The sequence below is a fragment of the Limanda limanda genome, chromosome 2 (genome assembly GCF_963576545.1).
Source record: "Limanda limanda chromosome 2, fLimLim1.1, whole genome shotgun sequence".
Classification (NCBI taxonomy): Eukaryota; Metazoa; Chordata; class Actinopteri; order Pleuronectiformes; family Pleuronectidae; genus Limanda; species Limanda limanda.
In genome coordinates this window covers 9,623,439-9,646,706 of record NC_083637.1, presented here as the reverse complement: position 1 = coordinate 9,646,706, position 23,268 = coordinate 9,623,439, and the positions used below count along the sequence as shown (strand labels likewise).

The 23,268-nt window shown below is 40.9% G+C and overlaps 1 protein-coding gene across 7 annotated transcripts; it reads right to left on the bottom strand.

Annotated features, from left to right (window-relative positions):
- Positions 1 to 432: 432 nt before the first annotated feature.
- On the bottom strand, positions 433 to 21,514 carry prom1b (prominin 1 b). 7 transcript variants are annotated; one of them, XM_061067427.1, is made up of 28 exons: positions 20,911 to 21,514; positions 13,095 to 13,156; positions 12,483 to 12,509; positions 12,185 to 12,390; positions 11,551 to 11,671; positions 11,328 to 11,391; positions 11,133 to 11,222; positions 10,939 to 10,962; positions 10,479 to 10,696; positions 10,283 to 10,357; positions 9,958 to 10,021; positions 9,528 to 9,687; positions 8,814 to 8,966; positions 8,510 to 8,633; positions 8,265 to 8,368; positions 8,022 to 8,106; positions 7,754 to 7,900; positions 7,586 to 7,657; positions 6,347 to 6,439; positions 5,874 to 5,927; positions 5,708 to 5,788; positions 5,360 to 5,428; positions 4,917 to 5,006; positions 4,016 to 4,131; positions 3,412 to 3,477; positions 3,075 to 3,171; positions 2,220 to 2,254; positions 433 to 2,050 (listed from the first exon to the last, which is right to left on the bottom strand). In XM_061067427.1, exons 1-26 carry the CDS (start codon positions 21,179 to 21,181, stop codon positions 3,105 to 3,107), a joined length of 2,703 nt encoding a protein of 900 aa, XP_060923410.1. In that variant the 5' UTR covers positions 21,182 to 21,514; the 3' UTR covers positions 433 to 2,050; positions 2,220 to 2,254; positions 3,075 to 3,104. The 7 variants fall into 7 exon arrangements, with proteins under 7 accessions (XP_060923410.1, XP_060923414.1, XP_060923412.1 ...); XM_061067431.1 differs by lacking the exon at positions 20,911 to 21,514 and adding an exon at positions 13,243 to 13,332; XM_061067429.1 differs by lacking the exon at positions 3,412 to 3,477.
- Between the last annotated feature and the right edge of the window lie 1,754 nt (positions 21,515 to 23,268).

The window sequence follows — 23,268 nt, the reverse complement described above, 5'->3', positions numbered from 1 at the left end:
GTTCCCCTGTAAGAGACACAAGGAAAGCAAACATGTCCAGAGTGTGTGTTTATGTTGTGGGGAACAGATGTTCTTCTAAAGTAAGTCACTGTAGTGTGATAGGATGCAGCAGTGTCACGCCACCTCAGGCACTGCCAAGGCCCCCCCGCTCCCTGCAAACCCTGTTACCCCCCCCACTTCTCTACAGACCTGAAGCCTTTTGGCTGCTGTGTGTGTGCATGTATTCAGCCCTGCATATGTTACATGAATGTTCCCGCGTGTTCTGTGTTTCTTGGCAGATGAGCTCCTTTTTCATTCGTACCTGTGGGACGGAGCTTATGTAAAATTTCAATAGTTGATGTGTGATTTATGAGCCGTCGACACAAGAAATGTGTGAGTTTGTGTATTTTTTGCTTAAGTGTGCAAGACATAGAAGAAACACAAAGCAGACGCTTATTAGACGGAAGTTTTTATTCACAAATTTGCCATTGCCATAAACTCCGGCTGCATTTTGTATGTGTGTGTGTGTGTGTGTGTGTGTGTGTGTGTGTGTGTGTGTGTGTACATGTGTGTGTGTGTGGTTGTGAAGCTTGTAACGTGTCGCCTCTTGCAGTAGCATGGACCAGGATTAACTCTTTTCTCAAAGATTGGAAAACTGAGCCAGTTTCCGTGTTCTGTGTTTTGAGGGAAATAAGCGGCAGCTGAGAGCACAATGCAAAAGCTCAATGGTTTGTGAAGTTCCATCAACACTGACGGGTAGCAGACTTCAATAACTTCATGTGTCGTCAAATTGATGAAGTTGTTTTCTGAATTTTCACAAAGTCTTTGTTTTTCTTCATTTGCGGTGCCTCTCTCGGCCACCGTAGAAATAACCTTTGTTGCTTCAATGTCAAGAGAGGATTAATATTACATATCTGTACAGTTTGGATCCAAATATCAAGCTACAGACGGTTAGCTTAGCGAAGCATAAAGACGCGTCAAAGGCGTCAGAGGAGTTGACCTGGGCCCCGCTAACGTGGTAACAAAATTGACCAAATTTTCCCTTGTTTCTTTAATACGTTCAAAAACAAACCCTGTTGAACCAAATTGACGCCTTAATCACGTTAAGTGTTACGTTAGACTTTTAGCTCACTCACACTTTGGTCAAGACTCAAATATATCGATAACTCTTGGAAAGATTAAATTCATGCTCCTTTGGTTACGTAACTTATAATCTTGCGCCATCATCAGGTCAAAATATTATTGGTTAAGTAGCCTACTTTGGTTTAACGCCAACTGACTCTGCTTAGTGCTAAATAGCTAATGTTAGCATGCTCACAGGTAAAACAAAGATGGTGAACACGGTAAACATAGCAGACGTGAGCTTGTTAGCATTTACATTAGCTTAAAGCCCGACTGCCAGTATGACCATAGACTCTTCGCGCACATGCAGAGCTAAGCTAACTGACAGCTGGTATTTAACATACATATCTAAGAGTGGTGTTTTCTCATCAAACATTTGGCAAAAATGTGAAGACTTCTTCTTCTTATCAAAATGTAAAATCCCTGAGAATCGATCTGGTCAGTGTAAACCTGGAGAGGCGAAACGATGCGAGCTACGTTACAAACATTCACCAAAGCAGAGAAAAAAGAACAAGAAAAGAAAATGGAGCTACTCCTACAAAAAAAAAGCTACTTACATTTTATAAAACACACATTCCCAAAAATATATAAAACTTTCAAAAGTTTTGAAAGTGTAAAAAATGTACATGTGTCATCAAGTTAAAACTGACAATGTAAGAACAAATTCATTCTCTATGTATCAATCTAACTACGCAGAAAAAAATGCTCTGACGTGGGATACGGGATGAAACACTGGCAGGACTGTTGTTGTGCTCGTGGGACTGACGCTGGTGTGTATGAGATAAGTTACAGTTGGCTGGTGTTAGAGGTCCTTGTCAAAGGGCTTGAAGGGTTGATGGGGGGGGGGGGCTGGGACGTCCTCACCACACAGTTCTTTGATTAGTCTCATTCTTCCCTTCTGTCACTGGAAGTGTTACATGATCAAAGAAAAATGGAAATTCCGGTGATCCTAAAAACGAGAGAGAGAGAAATAATAAGTCCACGTTAGAAATAACCTGCGATGGCGAGTGATGGTGTGATCAACTGTTTATCAAGACGCTTCATCGTCAATCAGAAGAGGTGGAGATGCTACTTCCATCTTTATATAGAGTCACTGAGATAAACAAGGTAAAACTTACCACAAGGGGAAGCTCAGTTCCAGCTCTCTTGTCCACTGCAGAAAAAAAAAGGAAATCAAATTTATGAACAGCTTTATTTTCCTGGACGAAGTAAAGTCTTGCATATTTCTTGGAAAGTTAGTGCGTTAGAATCAGAATCGGATTGAATGCTAAGTAGATTTTTCAACATACAAAGAGTTTGGTGCATTACAAACGTCTAAAGTAGAAAAAGTTAAGGGAAAAGATAAAAAAGGCAAATTAAAAACTAACCAATTAAAAACAAGATCCTTTTTTTAACCTTTAAGACTGATACAAATCCCAGATGTAACTAAATGGATACATACGATACATCTGCGATATTATTGTTTTTCTTTTTCAACTCACAAGAAGCAATACTGAGGAATGGCCGATGTGATCAGCAGCTAAAAGTTATGCCAGCCATTTCTTTCCTAAAATATATATACAATAAAAAAAAAAGCTTTACGTATGTATCAGTTTATTTACCTTGTGAGTATGTTATATATAATACACACCACTTTAGAAGTTTCTTTTACGGTAAACAATAATAAAAAAGCTCGTTCCCTCTGAGGGACCTTCACGCTGAGCAAATCCAAAGACGAACATGTTACAGTCTTCACAGTTTCAGACATGGGGCCTTGAGCCTATCGCCGTTCAAACATTTGAAAGAAACAGAGGTGATGGACGAAGGTTCAAAAAGACGAATGGACGAAACAGGTGATATGAAAGAAACAGGAAGACGGTGAAACGTCACATCAGACCGACGGTGGTTGAATGGCTGGATGTTGTTAGATGGTGACTTCAGTTCAAGGTGGATTAGTGGATGAACACATGGAACTGAAAATCAACAACCAATACCTCTTTCAAAAAGGAGAACATTCCTGTGGGTCACCAGTCGGGGTAGCTCGGGGGGGCAGAGGCCCGAGGGAACAGAGTGTCGTTATAGGGGGAGATACTGTACATGTACACACACACACACACACACACACACACACACACACACACACACACACACACACACACACACACACACACACACACACACATTCAAGCACATACATGCATACACAAGGGGAATTTAACATTTGTGGAAAAAACTCATATTGTACATTTAGTTCTGTCTGCAGAAAAATATCCCTCCACCGATTAATAGCGCAGCATGCTAGCAGGCAAATTAGGTGGGCACGACTCGTACCTGACCACAGAGAGGTTTCCAAGGATATCGCACACTTGGCCACCATGATTACCTGTTTTACCCATACTGCAACACAAGAGCGAGGGGTGGACAGGTGAGAAAGAGAATGGGAAGACTGGCGAAAGCAAACAAGGAAGATGAGATCCTCAGAGAGCGTCACTCCAGACGGATAAGAAGTAGAAAAATGGGAGAGTGACGTGAGGGAGGAAGACGAAGCAGGAATCCATGCAAAGAAAGACAAGATCGTGCACGTCATTTCAGATGGAAAGAGTGAGAAGAAAAGAAGAGATCCTAAACTGAAGTGTTCAATACCAAAAAAAAGAGAGGGCACGTGGAAGAAGAGGACAGGAGAGGAGACACACATCAAAGTGCAACAATCCACGGGTAAATGGTACTGGAGAAGAGATGAGGAAATGAAACGACGGAAAAATGCGAGGAGGATCAAAGACAATGAAACCGAAAAATGAAAAAGGACAGAGAGAAGAAAAAGATCCGTTAATTTAGTTTTGATCCGGGAAGATTTAAGAAGCTAGAAGTAAAACTTAAGGATTGATCCGTCTTTTTCTATATTAACTAAAAGTGCATGTGTGTTGTTTGAACTCACTCTTCAAAGACGTCTTCTGTGTCCATCCTTCTGTAATACTTGGACAGTTTGATGGAGAAGATGATACTGGGGATCATGAAGATGCAGGCGCCTCCCAGACCGAACCAAAACGTGTTCTGAAAAACAAATTCACCTGTAAGTTTTCACATTTTTATCAAGTTGACCATGAAAATGAACTAACATCTTTAAAACAGATATTTCAAGTTATTAATAATACATCTCAAAGGAAACATGTGATGCTTTTTCAGTTTTTCTTTCCTCTAACTGACAAAATCGTTTCAGTTGCAGATTAAATAGTTCATCATAAAAATATGAATGCATATAGTGATATTTGCAGCCCTACACATTAATCCTGCTCCATTTCACACAAAGACACATACACAAGGACTCACAAAACCTGCACACATAAGGAGGCACAAATATATAAGATGTGCAAATACCGAGCAGAACATAAATACAAACACATGCACATGTACATGTGCAGCTGCTGGTCACAGTCTGTGGCGTCTTTGAGATCTTAATAAACTCTTACAAACCATTAATGTATGATGTATAGGTAAAACATAAATATCACAGCTCCTCTGGGCCGCAGGTGAAAACATTGAAGGATCTCTGTGCATGTGAGTCGCCACCCTGCCTCAAAACACGCTCTGTCCAATTCAGTGTGTGTGAGCGAGTGTGTCCGAGGCTGGAGAACATACTGTACTCATACGTGTGGTCGAGAAAACTCAGAGCTCCTTCCAGAAGTCTGTCACACACACACACACACACACACACACACACACACACACACACACACACACACACACACACACACACACACACACACACACACACACACACACACACACACACACACACACACACACACACACACACACACACTGTTCCAGTGTCTTACCACTGAATCGACTACGAAGCTGCACCCAACGATCTCCATGCTGTCAACAATGTTGCTGATGGGTTTACACTGAGCCACCTCTGCAGTTAACTGTAAGGAAAAACACACATGATCACACACACACACACACACACTGACACACATATTAACATATCATGTGAAAACAATTATGTCACCAGAACTTGTTTAGAATGAACATTTCACTTCCTGCTGCCTGATCGCTTGATTTTTCCTCATTACTGAGCATCAAGTTAAATCAAAGTGGTTTTCTTACACTTTAAAAAAAATCTTGTGACATATCTAAAGCACTTTGATAAAATCTGAACAATTCATTCAATTCAATATGATATGATTTTATTTTGAGTTTCCCAGTGCGCAGGTTTCTTGTGCCGAAAATTGACCTGTGACCTTTAAAAGGCCAGAAGAACAGGGAGAATACTCACAGAGTTTTTGACCCATTCTGTGTACTGTTTGAAGTATCCCACTAAGCTCTGCATGTAGCCCTTTGCTTCCTGTAAGACAACAGAGACAAAAGGTTCCACAATATTTCTTCCAAACACCAATTAACAGCATAAATAAGGAGGATTTTCAATAGTCTAACATGAAATAAGTCAAATTACCATAAAAATGAAGTTTTTGCATGTGGAAATATCAGTTACTGCACTGACATTAATTTAAATCAAATTTCAAAAAAAGACAACAAACACTATTAACACTGGTTACCTTTGAAAACGCCACATCATCAGCTCAACTATAGAGCTAACACAGTATTTTATCATGAAACCTCCTACCTGCTTCACCACATGGGAGGCGTTATGAGTGATGAGGTACTCTGCTGCATCAATGGCACTCAGGATGTTGTTGACCTTCACCTGAGAGACAGAAACAAAATTAATTTGTTAGAGTGTTTTTGTGTTTAATACAACATTGTTTTTGCGTGTGTGTGAGTTTCCTCACCGGCAGGTCGTTGGACGTCCTTTGCAGCTGTTTGATGCTTTGAGTCAGCGTGCTCTGCGTGAGAGGAAATCAAACAAAACATAAACTGTTAACAAACAAGACAAGTGTACGTTGAAAAGTCTGCATGTTCAAATTCACAACACCCAAACACTGCTGAACCACGTTGCTACGGCAAACACCGATACACCGACAAGGTGCCGTGCAGCGACGGCGGCTTACCCGCGCTCGGACATATTTCTGTCGTCATTTTGTGAAAGAAAGGAGGAAGAGAAAACAGAAGGAGCATTGAGGGGAAGAGCAAAGACACAGAAAACCAATGGGACATGAAATATTCCTGTGATCTGTAATCCTCAATGTGTGGTTATGCTGATTATATGGTGAACAAATAAAGACTTGTACATTTTGAACAGACAAATGACCACCTTGTGTGCGGTGGAGTTATTGTCTGAGTGTGTGGTGGGAGAGATGGTCACCATTGCCTGCTCCATGGGCACCACCACTTCTCGGTGAATCTGTCTGATGCTGCTGGCGTGTCCTCTCAGCGCGTTCTCCAGAGCGCCGCGGGGCTGTAAACAAACAAACAGACAAACAAACAAAGCTTTATGAGACTTGACTTAACTGCAGTTGTTCCTACAAAAAACGTACAATGCAATCTTCAGGTCCATCAGGTAATGAGAAGTTAACTGAGGGATTTATTATTCTTCCCTTCCTAACATACACATGAGCACACTAATCTCTCTGTGCCATGTCCCATGTGCCACAGGCCCTATAGCCTGAATGTATACGGTGTAAACGTGAGTGAATGGGCAGCTTGTTCAGCCGGATCGGTGAGCATGAAGGGAAACCTTTTATTTTTTTGCACAGAGGCCGTCTGGATAAACATTTGGTTTCCGCCAGTCTTCGACACCTCTTTCAGGACTTTTACAAACAATTACACCCTGAAGCTAAAAAACAACAACCTACAATCATTGTTACCGTAAACAAAATATGATGGTTTAAAGTAGAAGATTCATTTTATTAACCTCCACTAACATCTGGCTTTTTTCTGCAATGGGGATAAATACGATCATCAAATGACTCTGCAGAACACAGGAGTGATAGAAACATGACACTGGTGTGAAAGGGCTAATTACTTCTTCTTTAGTTTGGCAGTTGAGATCCTGATGCTGCATCTTTTCCGGTGCAATGTTATGCCATGCATTGAAGTTCCAGATGTTGGTGCGGTAATAGCCATGAAAGTTTGTCAGCTAGTTGTTTTCTAAATCTTTTTAACTTATTTTTATTTTGGTGTAATAGAGGTTCACACAAATCCATGCAGTGTCATCTGATTTTACAACTTTTAGACAAATTGATGTGATGATTCTCGGTTCTTGATGTCGTCACCAGTGCAAAATGACAGCGTCTGGTTCCAGGATATTTTTGGAAATACCAAAAATTTGCTTCCTTGTTGTACAGTGGGAGGTAGTGGAGACTATATCTTTAAATACAGTCTATGTTTATCACTCACATCAGTTTAAACGAGCGTCTCTTCCAAATTTCAATTTTAATTGCAATAATCTGCATTATCTGCCTACCAGAGCAGATAAGTCTAGAAAATGTTGTGTGTTCAAGTTTTTAAAAAGTGTTATCTAAATAAATAAAGTTTATTATATGATTGTGGCTGCTGTAACACTGGTGTTGTAACTTGTTGGCACAGTGATGATGACACTCACCAGCTGGTCAGCCTGAGCCTCCAGGTCAGCAGCGAAGGAGAGGAGATCCACGAGAGTAACTCCTTTGCTTAACTACAACGAGACACGAGGATTTATATCTTTAATGTCATAAATTTCAGTTTTAAAATAAATGTCCCTTTGAATTCAGTCTTGATTTGAGCGGATTACCTCAGACAGGTACGTCTCATAATCGATCTGTCCGATTCCAGAGTTGGCGAAGTTCATGAGGTTGTCTCTGCCGGCCTGCTCCAGCAGAGCGACATCCTGCAGGTCCACCTGGACATTCTCAAACACTTTGGCCAGGTCCTTGTTGTACTGTGGTGACAAGACAAACACAAAGAAACTCACATGTTAACACCTTCAGCCCATCGGCGTGTTTCTGCTCTACTGAGGGCCATTCCTGCCTTGTGTATCTTTCTTTAAGCCGCTCACTTACCACAGTTCTGTTGAGGAAGGAGTTGATGTTGAACATGGTCTCCAGCTGCAGAGCCTCATACAGACCGTTGTTCTCATAGCACTCCCTACAAGACAAATACAGCAGGATGACACTTTGACCATGAACAGTAGACCTCAGTATGTTCAGGTGTCCTTACATAAATATAAAAATGTATTTCAACCAGTCAGCTCCTTTTAAAAGTGGTATGGCACAGACTGCATGTATGAAGTGTTGGCATGTTACCTGTACATGATTCCCAAAGTCAAGTCAATGTTTGGATTCTGAAACAGCATCCCAGGAAGGAAGTTCTTCTTGGCAGGATGAACCAGGTACGGTGTGTCTATAATCTACACACGCACACACACACACACGCACAGACACACACACACACAAAGAACCACAGTGTTGTCTGTTATGTAATACTGCTCCACAGAGTCTCCGACAGTCAAACTGAGACTAATCGGGATGCGAGTGTTCATAATTGGCACCTGGAATAGTTGTCGGTTTGCCAGCGGTTCACAGATCAGCTTCTCCACGTTGCCGCTAACAACAAACAACGTGGTCACGACGCCCATCAGCAACCAGGAAAAGATGAAAGAGAAGCCGACCCCACTGAGAGAGAGCAGGAGACGCAGCAAACGTTAGTTCTTAGTCCCGTTCTTTAAGATTTTCTTTCAGTTCAATTAAATGATATTAAATCCAATTCAAAGTTATTTTTATTAGTTTTCTCCAAGCAGACATTCTGTAGTCGAGAAAACCACTATCAGTGTATCGAATGGAAAAGTAACGTACGCCATTAGCAGGTTGCCGCCGGTGTTTGATAGGCATCCTCTGGTTGTGGGTGTGGCCTGCTTATCGTAGCCACAGGTGCCACAGAGCAGTCCGAGGATGTTGAAGGCCAAGATCAGGACGATCAGGCAAAGCGCTGCCACACAGCCGATCCACCTGCAGCACACACACGAACAAACACACAAACGCACACAGTTGTCATTTGTGAAGACACTGATGCTTCATATGAATTTCCTGGAGGCTTCTCATCATAATTCAAACTTTAAGCCTAGAAAAACTGATTTATTTGCCACTTGAAGGCAGCAGAATCAAATTTCTTCATTATTTTGGTGAGCAAACGTTATAAAAACATCAACCAGTCACACAGAAACATCATCATTCATTTGGACTGTTTTTATGTTCACTGTATGTATTCACGTCTTTAAAGCACTTTGAGTTGAATTTCATATGCAAATAGAGTTTATTGCTATAAATATTTATATAATATATTCACTGTCTGTTAGCTCTGTTTTAATACTCAGGCGATAGTTGTCAAAGTCTTTTCAGATTTTTTATTCCTCACATTGTTATTTTATACACTGTTATCTTTAAAATGCTGATATTAGCTACATTAAAACGAATAGTATAATAACAATAAACAGTGAATCTGGTAGGAGCCAAATTCTTGCCCCCATAATATGAATTTGTGATTAATCTGAAAAACACTTTTGCACAAACCTGTAGAAATCAAACTGGTCGATCTGTGGGTAATAGGACTCAATGTTCTTCTGGCCTTCAGTGAGGAAAGTGGTGAAATTGGCCAAAGACGCTTCCACTGGGAACATCTTGGCGAAGTTGTTTATCTCTGTGCCGATCTTATCCAGCATTCCTTTCACTCCTGTGCACATACAAACAAAAAAGACAAACAGAAAAGTCAGAGAGAGAGACATGTTGTTCAACTAGACGCCCCAAAACTAGAGAAACGGAAAGTAAAAAAGGCAGAAAGGAGAACTTACGAGGAAGAGCTATGGTTTCATTATCCACCAGTTTGCAGGTAAAGGTGAGAGAAAGACAGAATATAAAAGTGAATAGGGAAAGTGTATGAAATAAAAATAGGCTTAATATGTGTTTTTACACAAACTAAACACACATATATACACTTCTGTACCTGCGACAATATTTTTTGTTTGCTCTTTAACCAGACTGGGTGTGTCGTTAAAGGATGAGTAACCCTGGAAGTGGAGAGAAAGAGAGAAAGAGAGGAAAGATAATTAAGAAAAGACACTTTATTTCATGTTTAGGCTGAAGGGTGTGGTACTAAGATGTGATCTGGATCTGGATAATGACATTTGATCCTCAGGCCTCTGTATTTAGATGTGGTATCAATACTTTTCTCATCTGGTAGGCCTTTCAACATTTCCCTTGTCCAGATACAGATGTGCTTACTGATGCCAGGTGTGTAACCATGAGCCAAACAGAAGACAGAGACTAACCTTTTGTACAATGTTGCTGAGATCTGTTCTCAGGACTGTTTGGACATTGGACAAAGCGTGATTGACATCTGGAAGCTGAACAGCAGAATGAAAAAACAGGAAGATGAGAAACAAGAAGTCATTGCAGCAAATTAAACGGCTTATTTCCGCTATATATCTGTGTGGTTCTGATTTCTAATCTCGTGGCTGTTGGTACCCGTATGTAGTTTGCATTGACCCCCAGCTGGGACAGCGTGGATCGGATGGTGTTGCAGGTGTGAGAGACGGCTCCGTTGGTGCAGGCTGGGTCGGACAGGGTGTTGGACAGAGAGGCCCGCTCCCCCGACAGGCTGGCCTGAAGTTTCCCCGTCCCCTCCTGAAGCACCTCCAGGGAGGAGCTGATGTTCTCCAGGGCCTCTTTGGTTTCCCGCATGGCTGCAAACAACAGACGAGGAATGGATACTAAATACTTTGGCCAAAATAATTATAATTTAGTTTTGTATATGAAGACACACCACAGGACAGAACTATGAGAATTATAACAATAACACTGATTACACAGGTAGACAATCCACAGAGGAAAACCACCACAGAACAGAGTAGTTCAGGATCAGTAATCTGTTTTTAACACCAACACAAAGTCCCTGCACCACAGACTCCACCTCAGCTCTCATTACCTTTGATGGCCCCCTCAACTTTAGCTTTGGATGAAAAGAAAAATATGAGCGGATCAAAAGAGGAGAAAACAACCAGAAAACGGTGAGAATATGTCCCTGAAAGACTTCAGCTTGTGGACCTCCATGTTGCTTTGTCTCAGGTGTGCGAGGTCAACAGGAGGTCACACTAAAGCCTGACAAAGAGGCCGTGTTACCTCCGGCCATTCGCAGGGCGTTGTCCAGGGACGGCACCACCTCCTTCTCCAGCTGACTCTGGATCCTCCCGCCCAACAGCGGCCCGATGTCTGTCAGGGAAACACGGACATGTCAACAGGTTTCATGACAACAGGACAAAGAGAGAGAGAGGCATGAGACCAACGCTGTGTGCAAACAGCCTGAGTTCCACTCACTGTCGAGGTCGGACAGGACTTTGTTCTTTGCTGTTGTGTACTGAGCTGTCAGGTAGTCGATTTGCTGCGACAGGAAAAACACACACAGTCAATCAGAGCAGAGAGAGAGAGAGAGACCAAGACAAACCTGTGGATGTCATGGTGGGGATGCACCTTGACGTTGGTTGCCACCTGCACCTGTGTGTGTGTGTGTGTGTGTGTGTGTGTGTGTGTGTGTACATACCGCAGGTGTGTTGTTAGCGAATGTCTTCATGTCCCTTATGTTGGTATTGATCAATCGGCGAGTGCTCTTGATCTGCATGCTGACATTGTGGTTGGCAGCATATGCAACAAGTACCCCCAAACTGAAACACACACACAGAGGCAGATTGGGTGTTATGACCATTATTAGCCAGCAGAGGGAAGCATCGTCACATAAAGATAGATTTAGAATGAAGCTTGTCTGTGACACTTTTGGAGAAGCCTGTTTCTTCATGGCTTTAAATGAGAAATCAAAATCTCTCTCTGTCAATCTCTCTCCTTTGACGATAATAAAATACAATATCATGTAATACTATGAGCCAGGAAATGTAACGTGACATTCAAAGAAAGACAACCACATGTCAGCAGTTGTGTGTAGTGGGAAAAAAACAAAGATCTTCATCAAATCAAACCATGATCGAGAGGGACGTCTTTTGGACCCATCTTTGAACGATGATAAGTTCAGATCATATCCGCAGATCTTCAGATGTATTTGTGTGTGAATGTGTTTTGATGTGAAAGCACTGATTCAGACAAGAGGCCTCTCACAGTCACAGTGATATGTCAGTGACTGATCGTATCTCTTACTTCCACAGAGCATCAACAACATCACTCACATGATGAAGATGGAGGAGGCGAGGAGCGAGGCGGTGTAGAAGCCTCTCTGACAGTCGGTGTTCTTCCTCTGTCTCTGGTGCATCTCCCCTCCGCAGTTCTCGCAGCATCGACACACACAGAAACACATGCCGATGATCGGGGTGAGCACCACGAACAAGATACCGATGGTGGAACAGATGAGGAATCCAGCCTCGTAGTACATCCACTGCACAGGGAGAGGGGTTGTTATTGAAGTGTTATTATTTCACTCTTGGGCCTTTACAGAGACATGTTTTGCAAGTGTGGTGGGAAATGTACCTGAAGCAACAGGACGACGTTGTCTGGCTGTAACACCATCACACACACAAAGACACACACACACACACACACACACCACCGCAGCAAAAAGAAAAGAAAGAACAAAGTCAGTGTGACGACCAAGACATTACAGTTTTCTAAAGTATGAGGAAAAGGCAACATGAAGAAAAGGGTCAAATAAGTTCATTGTTAATAACATCATGTGATAATATGATCCCATACTTATATGTACATTACATTAATAAATATATAATTTAAGATATTTATTACTGTGCAATGAGGCTTTGTTATTTCAGTGCAATTTAATTCAGATTGTTTGAATAGCACCCAATCACAGCATTACATTTTCTCAAAAGATCTGAAATCAAAAGGTTGAGACTCACAATATTGTAGAGAAACACAAATAAATGACAGCATAAGACTAAAATGTCTGAAGAGAAATTTCTAGAAAACTTGCATTTGTGTTTTTATATTTGCAAGAACAAAGTCTCTCAAAGGTGTATCAGTGAAGGCTTCATTTTAAATGTCAATCAGTTGTTAATTCATGGGTTAAAAAGGAACATTCCTCATTTTTCAAATTCATCTTTAATCATCACTTGAGTCAAAGCGTACCTTTCTCCATTCCTGTATTTTGATTCCCCCCATGTTTTGCTGAATGACTTTAACAATCATATCTGAAAGAAACAGAGAACAGATAATACAAATGATTGTATTTCAATCTACAGATGCTGAACAGCAAAAATCATGTTTTACAACTGACATCGGAAGAATCCATGTATCTCTTCACAAGCTGACCGCACAGCTCATGTGAATCATCAGAGTCATCATAGAGACAGTGGCAGTGTGACTGTATTTCCTCATGGAACAGCTTTGTGTTGCGGAACTTGTTTGAACTGTGTGTTTGCCCCGAGCTCTGCAGCTCCGTCCAGCTGTCTGTTTGTTTATATAGGTCAGCCAGCGCTAAGCCTACCTGGAGGGTAACTCACCCAGACTGTTAGTCAGCAGGTGAACACAGATTCCTGCTCTCTCTCTCACACACACACACACACACACACACACACACACACACACACACACACACACACACACACACGCACTCACTGACTGGAACACTTGCACGCATGTAAGCAAATACACACTCACATGATACGTATGCTATCATCTACAGGAAAAATGTGTACTATTACATAGAAGCATTTGTGTATGAAAATACAACTGAGAGAAACTACAATGTGTGTGCACAAGAATATATTTATGCAAACATACCGGAAATAAATAGTGAGCTCAATTTGCCCGGAGATACAAAGAAGATCATTTCCAGTTATGAGACAAATCTCTCACATGTGGCTGAATGGAACAAGAGCTGGAGGAAGAGTATGTATTTTATACTGTATTATCCACATATAATCATATATAATCTTTCTTTCCATACATATATAGTGGTATAATGCATACTTTTTTTGTGTGTTATATTATATTTCTATTTATTACAATTCTCTAGGTCTGTTTAAATTTTTTTGATCCTCTTTGTTGGAGGAATTCTAACGAAACTCAAATTCCCTCTGGGATCCAAAAGTATTTCTGATGCTGATAAAATGTCTAATGACTGAGCATGTGTTCGGTTCAGTAGACAAGCAGATGGAGGCCAGTTTAGCATGTAAATGCTGACACAGCTGTCACACACAAACACACGCACACACACACACACACACACACGCAGATGCAGACAAACAAACACACCTGTTGTCCTCAGGTGTGGTGAGAATGCACATGATGAAATGTAATGTGATAAAATGTGTTTGTTACCATCTGTTTTCTCACCTTTCAACGAGGTGACGTTTAAATTGTTTGTGCTGTGTAAACCAAACGTCTGTTTACCCCCCCGTCGTCCGTCACATTTCATAATACACGATTATTTCATGGCCAATGGTTTAATCATTGTTTGAATCGTGGGTGTACTGTACAGTTAGTTCAGGGTCTAAACACTGTACTGCTCAAACCAGAATACCTGTCTTATGTGAAATGTTGTTTTACTTTATATCAGGTTGCAATTTAAGAACTGCCAAAGAAGAAATATAAAGCTGACTCTGGCTCATTTATAGGTTTTTGTCTGTTGGTCAACAAACACTGTTCCTGTCCAAATTAATTGATCAATTAATACTTTTGCCAATAAAATGTGAGACAATAGTGACAATTCCAGTTGGCCTCTATCCTTGGTTGGATAGGGATTTGCATTTTAATGATATGTTAAACAAACAAATCAAACAAATCTTTTAGTTTTGAGAAGCTACAACCTGAGATTTCTTCTCCTAATCCTAAAATGAACAGATTTTTCATCAATCAACAAATCGCTTTTTTTCGTTTCCTCTCTGCACTGACAAAACAAAGGCTAAAACATATATATTTTGATAAATGACTGACAGCAAACAAAACTGCCTCTGAATCACAGGAGGTCTTCGGTTGTTAAAGCTGTGAGGTACTTTATGGTGAGCGAAAGGGAAAAGGAACTGGGAATCTTTTGTGACCTCGTGATTAATCCTCTAGGTATCATCTCCTCGTGGTGGGGAGTGTCGGGCATATTTTTCGTCAATGGCTGCACCGTGTGTGAGCGTTTACTAAACACTGATCTGGGTCCGAGCCGTGGAGGTGAAGACGTCCGTGTCTGCTCTGCAGATGTAGCGTATGAGCACATCTGACGCCACCTGTTGTTGCTCAGCTTCTTAGTTAGCATTAGCCGCAGAGGGCAGTTAAGCTTAGACAGCTTAGTTCAGTGACCCAGTATGAGAGGTGGTTGTGGCAAACGAAAGGGAAGGGGGCTGTGGGGGTGGGATGGTTACAGAACCACTAGAATTAGACCTGAAAGGATGAAGAGCCCACTGCCCAACATGAACTCAGTGTGACACAAACAGACTTTCTCTTTGGTTAATGTGATATTTCCTTGTTTTCCGTGTTTTCTCTGAGGAGATATTTTTAATAGGTCAACTTTTCTTTAATTATCAATCGCACCTGATCATTTTGTGTTTGTCTCTTGACTCTTAATCAACTAATCAATGAAAGAACCCCAGTTTGACCTTGTCAGTGGTTTGTAAGACAGAACCTACAACCCTCCTACTGTAACGTGTAAATGGAGTCGAGCACAATCCTCCACGCTGACATGCTCGGAGAGATTACTGCGAGGCCTGACACAACCTGACCACCGTCTCTGAAGCTTTTTACATGAGAGGCGGCAAAGATAAAATAACATTATAACACAGACATCTCTAACAAATACCCGCATGATTAGATTCCGCCCCTGACGAGATTAAATGTTTGCTTATTATGATAAGAGTTTTCAAGGGGAAGTAAGACAGCCTTTAAATGTTTTAAACAGAGAGGATTAAGGGGTGATGATGGGAGTCGAAACATATTGTGGGACGCAGTGGCGGATCTAGGATTTCAACAAATCTGGGGCCATTTGGGGGCCACAGTTTACAGAGAGAGGTGGGGGGGGTTGGTGGGGGGTTGATACTGTACGTCCAACACAATTCCTGCTATTTCCTTGTTTACCGTTAGCTCAAAAGCTTTGAGCAAAGCCAAACATCATTGAGTGGGCTTTGAAAATTAATCTTAATATTGTTAATAACAGACTATTTTTTTAAGACAACTTCAACTAGGACCCCCCTGGATCCGCCCCTGGTCTCTTTATGTTCCTGAATAGTGGACATTGTATTTAAACTTCTTATTTATAAGACGTTTTTTGGGGGCGTTGAGTTGAACCTGGAATGATAGATCGAGAGATCGGACCTGCAGCAAAGGGTCAGAACAGATTCTACAGCCTCTGCAGGAGGAATCGAACCTCGGTATGTGGGCCACCCGCTCAACCAGGTGAGTTTGAAAGAATAAAGTTCCATCACAATTCAATTCAAAGATTAAATAAAACAGACGACCATTAGAGGACCGTGATTATGTCCACCAGTTATTATCTACCCATTATTTCACAAGAAAATACAAATTTTAATTGAACGCACATATCAATATGTTATCGATCATTTGACCCGCTGGTGATGGCAGCATATAAATGGACATTGTTGTGATTGTTTTGCAACAAGCCAGCTGCCGGCTCCCTCCTTCTCTGGCAAACTGTTCTGTCAAAACCTATGATGTTAATAGGAGGTGAAGTTGTTGGCCGCAGCTCAGAAGCTGTTGCATAAGTCATGTGAGGTTTGCCAAAGCACAGTTACGTAGCGCTACTTAAAATACGATTCCCTGTCCTGTGTGTCTGACTAAGTAAGAAGAGCTGTATGTATTTGAACGGCAGCAGGAGCTAAAGAAAACTCCACAGGAGCAAAACAACTTAGAAGATTAGGTGGAATCCGGGTTTTCCCTTTCATGGTGTTCTCGATATAAGAAGAAACTTTAGTTTAAGAACACATGAAGAGAGAGAAAGTTCTGCAAATAAAACATAACCCTGATTTCAGGTCGGATCATCTGTTACTCGAGATGAGTTTCACACACAACTTTTCCTTTTCTCTTCACTTTTCCTTTAAATATTAAACCTAAATACAAATATAAAAATGGAAAAAAATCCAATAAAAAAAGGCAATTATTTATATAAATATGATATGAAGCATTTCACCAATAATAGTTATATATAATTAATTCAATAAATTATATTTTTGGATTAAAAAAACAATGTATTATATAATTAATGTATTTCTAAGATAATAATAATAGTATTATATATATATTAATATTCAACAGAAATTAGTATGAATATAATATTTTAATAATAAGTTTAAACTAGTAATCAAAACAGTGTCCATAGTAACTAAGGTTACACAAATATTAGACAAAAACACCTCTAAATTTTCCAGAGCCAAAACTGACTGTACTTTAACTGCTTGCTTATTACAAATCAAACAATATTCAGTTAGAGGAGAAAGAAAAGCAGCAAATATTCTCATTTGAGAAGTTAGAAGTGAATTTGTTTTAGGTTTTTTTTACTATAAAATAATGACTTAAAATGATTAAGTACTTATCAATCCTGTTGATTGACTAATTGCTCAATCAAACAATAATTTCAGTTCCACAAGAGACACCTGAAGTTTAAGTTTCAAACCTAAAAACAATGAAAGTGTAATGTAACCCGTATCTTACAAATGTTTTTCTCTCCCAATCAGGAAAAACAATTTGAGTTTAACCTCCGTGTGATCTGATTTAAGACACTGGCTCCATGATAAACATCCTGTTTACTTCCAATCACAGTAATTAAGGCAAACAGACAAATACCAGGACTATGACCCACTTTCTGTTTGTGCATGCGTGTGTGAGAGTGTGTGTGTGTTTGTGTGTGTGTGACACAATGCCATCTGTAGCAGTGGTAGCGGCACAGTGGTAGCATTGGCCCTGCGGATGCTAATCCTCTAATCTAGCCTGTAGTGTATCAGGGGGATAAGAAGACATGGACTCCTCGCACAGTGAAAGAGGCCAAAATGCTTCTTCACCCTAAATTCAACCTTCACACAGATTTGAAGGATGAATGAGTCAGGAGGAGGTTAAGCTGCTGGTCGGGAACCACTGACAAACCAGTTTACAGCTACTGGGAAGTTCCTGCATTATGTGTCTCCACTCAAATACAAGCATGAAACTCTCTAGCATCGAAAATATTAAATAAATTTGTGGAGCATTGTGCACAAGCACAGCTTTTTGTGCCACATCACTAAGTGATTACTGAACTGATCTGACAGGATTAATCCGGCAACTACTTTTCCTCTGCGCTCCCTCACAACACTCTTCATTTCTCAACCTGACTCGGGATTGAACCCTGACCATTGACAACAACGTCACAGGAAACATTATCTGAGACAGCTACATATTCTAAAAGCAAACTGAGATGAGAAGTGTGTGTGTGTGTGTGTGTGTGTGTGTGTGTGTGTGTGTGTGTGTGTGTGTACACATGTCTCTCTGGAGAGAAAAGCAGTTGAATGTCATAATTCTTTCAGCAAATTGTGTTAATGCCAACATAGCCACATCAAATATTTTTCATTTTTGTTAACAGTCGTATCATATAAAACAACGGAGACAATAAAATAATCGGGTAATAATAATCCTGAGTGAATTCTTGTCCATCAGGAGAAATTAAGAAGTAAAACTCAACTTTATGAACAGTTTATGATTCCGTCTCCCTGCATCAAAGACTATGTGTGAAGAGGTTATTTTATAAATCAGGCTTTGTATTCCACTTTCAAAGTTTAGAGCAGTTTCAGCTTTGTTAGAATGAGACACTGATTTAACTCAAATAATCAAATACGTAGATTCACAGAAATCTAGTGAGGTTTTGGATGCACAGTGGTTTTAGAAGGAAGATGCTTGGGTCTTTTCCTAATTCACTTATTTTAATTGTTGATGGACTAGTTTATCGGTCAGGCCAATTCGATATTTCTTTTCAATTCAACTTAAAAAGTAGTTTACAAAGATGAGATTTACTCAAGCAAACAGACACAAAGCCTTTATAAAGAAAGATATCTCATGTTTGGGCGAATGATATCAATGAATGTGTACAATTTAATGTAGCTTGTATGAATTCTATGGGACTATTGAGCCTTGGCAGAAGCCACAATCTATTTTAAATGGTTTTAATCTAAAGAATAATGCACTAGTGTTCACTAATGATGATTCTAGTTCAGCAATGAAGTGTCTCTTTCGTTATTATTGTTGTATTGTTGTTGTTCACATATGAAACTAGTATTTTACGCCTCAGCCGTCTCTAAATATTGGCATCAGCTCCCGAAACACACGTATCGGTTTGATCACTACTTTTAATAGAGCAATTGACTCTATCGCTTGAAAAATTGGATTATTATATATTTAGAGCTCAGAGGAGCAGGTCGGTGAGGCTGCCAAACCCCAAAGCCTCTAAGCAGTTAGAAACTGTGCATCAACCGGCTTGGACCTGTCTTCATATTAGATATGGATTGACCATGTATTCGGGACACGTTGGACACATGATGCCGGGGGGGGAGGGAGCGACGGGACATGCAGGTGGTCTCTACCTGTGCACGTGTGTGACGGTGAATCACACTGGAGAGTCCCCGGCAGCAGCAGCAGCATATGGCCCGGTGGATTAAGGTATTACTTGGTGATGCAGGTGACTGAGAAAGCCTCCTCTAATCGCTGATCTGCTAATTGATTACCGAGCCAGCAGCCCTAACCCTGGACACCGAAATGGCAGCAACTTAAAACCCTTCAATCCTATTGCACCGTGTCATCTTCCAACGTGACCCCTCGCGGTTGTGCACACAAACCGGCAAACCAACGGCGTTTAGTCGTAAGTAGCTGAGCTCTGTCCATCAATCACTGGGGTTACTGTACTAAACCAGAGAGTCACCATTCACGCCGATCGCATTGATCATGTGACCGACCTGATCAACTCCAAATCACTTAGGAGCTCTGACAGAGATGGATCCCATTAATATGCTCATAACTCTGGTTTACGTCACTTGTGTTTTATGGAAGTTATGCGTAAAGTCACTATGCTGTTGTGCAGATGTGCACATGTAGGGATCATCCCCCCCTCCCCTCCCCTCTCTCTGGGAGTTTGGGTGTTTTTTTGGACTTTGTTGTTTGGTTAGTGACGTACATTAGGTCAGCCGGTTGGTGTTACACCAAAGAGTCTCCTATATTTCACCTCAAGGAACTTTCCCACCTCAATGGCCCCGAGGCCGAGTCTCCCTGGGACCACTCGACACAGCTCGGGACCTGGGAGTGGTTCATGGCTCAAGAATTTGATTTCCAACTCAGATTCTTACATTTGAAGAGACGTGACAATATTCAGCATTTCACAAAATCCAAAGATGACATTGATAAATAGTTTTGTCCTGAATCAGAATTAGAAATATACATGTTTGTCTTATTTCTAACATTTGTGATATCATATACTTATACTTATAACACTGATGCATCCTCCTATAGATCTTTGCATAGTAACTCAATTCTACTGTAACATTGATGGAACTTTATTTAGCTTTTTCCATTTTGTACTTTTACGCTGAAATGTGTATTTTCTCTTCATTTATCATTTATTCTGCTACATATATTGTGAACTCTATATAGGCCTTGGTTTTTATTTGATGAACTCTATATCATCAGGATTAATTAAGCTCTGTCTTATCTTGTTTTCTTATCTCACCATTATCCTCTTTATAACACAATCAACATTCTCTGGGGGTACAACGAAAAATACAGATGAACATTTTAAAAACGCTGGAATTCCTAAATTTGAGTGTTTTTGTCCACATGACAATTAGTGTTAAATAGAGATACTAATATTCTGTGGATCCCTCATCATGTTAGAGAATTCCTGGGGATAAGAGACAGAACCAGGGCTGATGGATGGAGGACACACACACACACACAGACAGACACACACACATGGGGACAATCGTCTCACCTTTGGGGAAGGAGTTCGGCTGAACCACGTAGAGAAACGCGTGGACCATGTGGAAGAGCATCCCCACGGGCCCGGGCTCGTAGTACGCGTGGGTGTCGTACACCGCCGACGGCACGAACCCAAAGTCCAGGGGCTCCACCGGCGGAGGGGACCTCTGTCTCCGGGGGTCCGTCCGGAGCTCGGCCGAGGCTCCGTCCCTGTCCCCGGGTCGCTGCTCGCCGCTGCCCGGCCCCCAGCAGAGCAGCAGCACCACACACCTGCTCCACAACATGCCTCACAAAAGTCCCAACACACAGGGGAAGTGATAAAAACACACAACCGGGTCGAAGTCCCAGCTCCTCCCGGGTCGAGCTGCAGTCAGCGGCGGGAGGATGGAGGAGGGAGACGGGCTGTAGATGGGAGAGGACACCGGTCCCTCTGGTCCCTCTGGTCCTCCTTCTTCTTCTTCTTCTTCTTGTCCCACTCTGACAGCGGCCCTCAGGTCCTGGTTCCCCGGGGCGGACTCATCACACACATCTCCCCGGAGCTCTGCGACGACTTGAGAGCGGAACAGTGGCCGAAGATGAGCTCGATCCCCCGGGTGTCCTCAGTCTGTCCCACCGGCTCCGAGCTGCGCGGGCACGAGAGAGCCCAGCCGCGCTCGTGCCCGCGAAGAGCTGCCTGGACGCATCTGTGGTGCGCGACCCCGCGAAGTGCAGTCACCTGTCTCTGTACTGCAGTACAACAAGTTTATAGAAATACTGTGTACAAGTACCTTTAACTGGTCCGTCCCTGTACTTCAAGTCAAAGTAATACCATGTCAAAGTACCTTTAACTGGTGTATCTCTGGTGTATTACTTCAAGTGTATAGTAATACTGTGTAAAAGTACCTTTAACTGCTCTTACTCTGTACTTCATTACTTCAAGTCAAAGTAATACCATTACAAAGTACTTTTGACCGGTCTGTCTCTGTACTGCAGTACTTCAAGTGTATAGAAATACTGTGTAAAAGTACCTTTAGCTGGTCTGTCTCTTTACTTCATTACTTCAAGTCAAAGTAATCCCATTAAAAAGTATTCTTAATCGGTCTGTCTCTGTACTGCACTACTCCAAGTGTATAGAAATACTGTGTAAAAGTACCGTTAACTGCTCTTACTCTGTACTTCATTACTTCAAGTCAAAGTAATACCATTAAAAAGTACTCTTAATCGGTCTGTCTCTGTACTGCATTACTTCAAGTGTATAGAAATACTGTGTAAAAGTACCTTTAACTGGTCTGTCTCTGTAGTGCAGTACTTCAAGTCAAAGTAATCCCATTAAAAAGTATTCTTAATCGGTCTGTCTCTGTACTGCACTACTCCAAGTGTATAGAAATACTGTGTAAAAGTACCTTTAACTGCTCTTACTCTGTACTTCATTACTTCAAGTCAAAGTAATACCATTAAAAAGTACTCTTAATCGGTCTGTCTCTGTACTGCATTACTTCAAGTGTATAGAAATACTGTGTTAAAGTACCTTTAACTGGTCTGTCTCTGTACTTCAGTACTTCAAGTTTATAGAAATACTGTGTAAAAGTACCTTTAACTGGTCTGTCTCTGTACTTCATTACCTACAGACAAAGTAATACCTTGTCAAATTACTTTTATTCGGTCCATCTCTGAACTGCATTACTTCAAGTCAAAGTAATACATTGTAGAAGTACTTTTTATCGGTCTGTCTCTGAACTACATTTCTAACAAGTCAGAGTTATACCATGTAAAAGTATTTTTCACTGACAGTACTGTAAGTATCAAGTTGCAAAAGTACACAAGTATTATTATTTGACAGTTCTTTGAGTATCAAGTGCAAAAGTACAACTAAAGCAGAACAATGTCACCTCACAAAACTATGTAATCATCATCATTATTATTAAAGTATGTATGCTTGATGCTTGATAAAGGTATAGAGAGTATTGTTGGCATATTATTGTCATAGCTTCAATTTTTAGAAAATATGAAAAACTAAATCTAAACTCAAGTTATCAAAATATCTGGCAAAAATGTTCTGTTCACAATCATTTGAATAATTGTTGCAGCTACTATATAAAAACATGTTGGTTGGTTTAATAAACAGCAGCATCATATTGTGTATGTTAAATTGTCTACAATGGAAAATAATCAGTGAAATAAGAATTTCAGTTATCATATAATGCAGTGAAGGAAAAAGTAGAGATTTCCCTCTAAATTGTAGTAGAGGTATAAAGCAGTTGGCTATAAATGACAACAAAGAATGTCAGGTTACTTACAGTATGTAATTTAAAGTACTTTTGCCAACAGACACTTGGATTTGTCAAAGAACAAAAAAGTAAAATATTATCAATGAGGCTGAATTGAGCCGAAC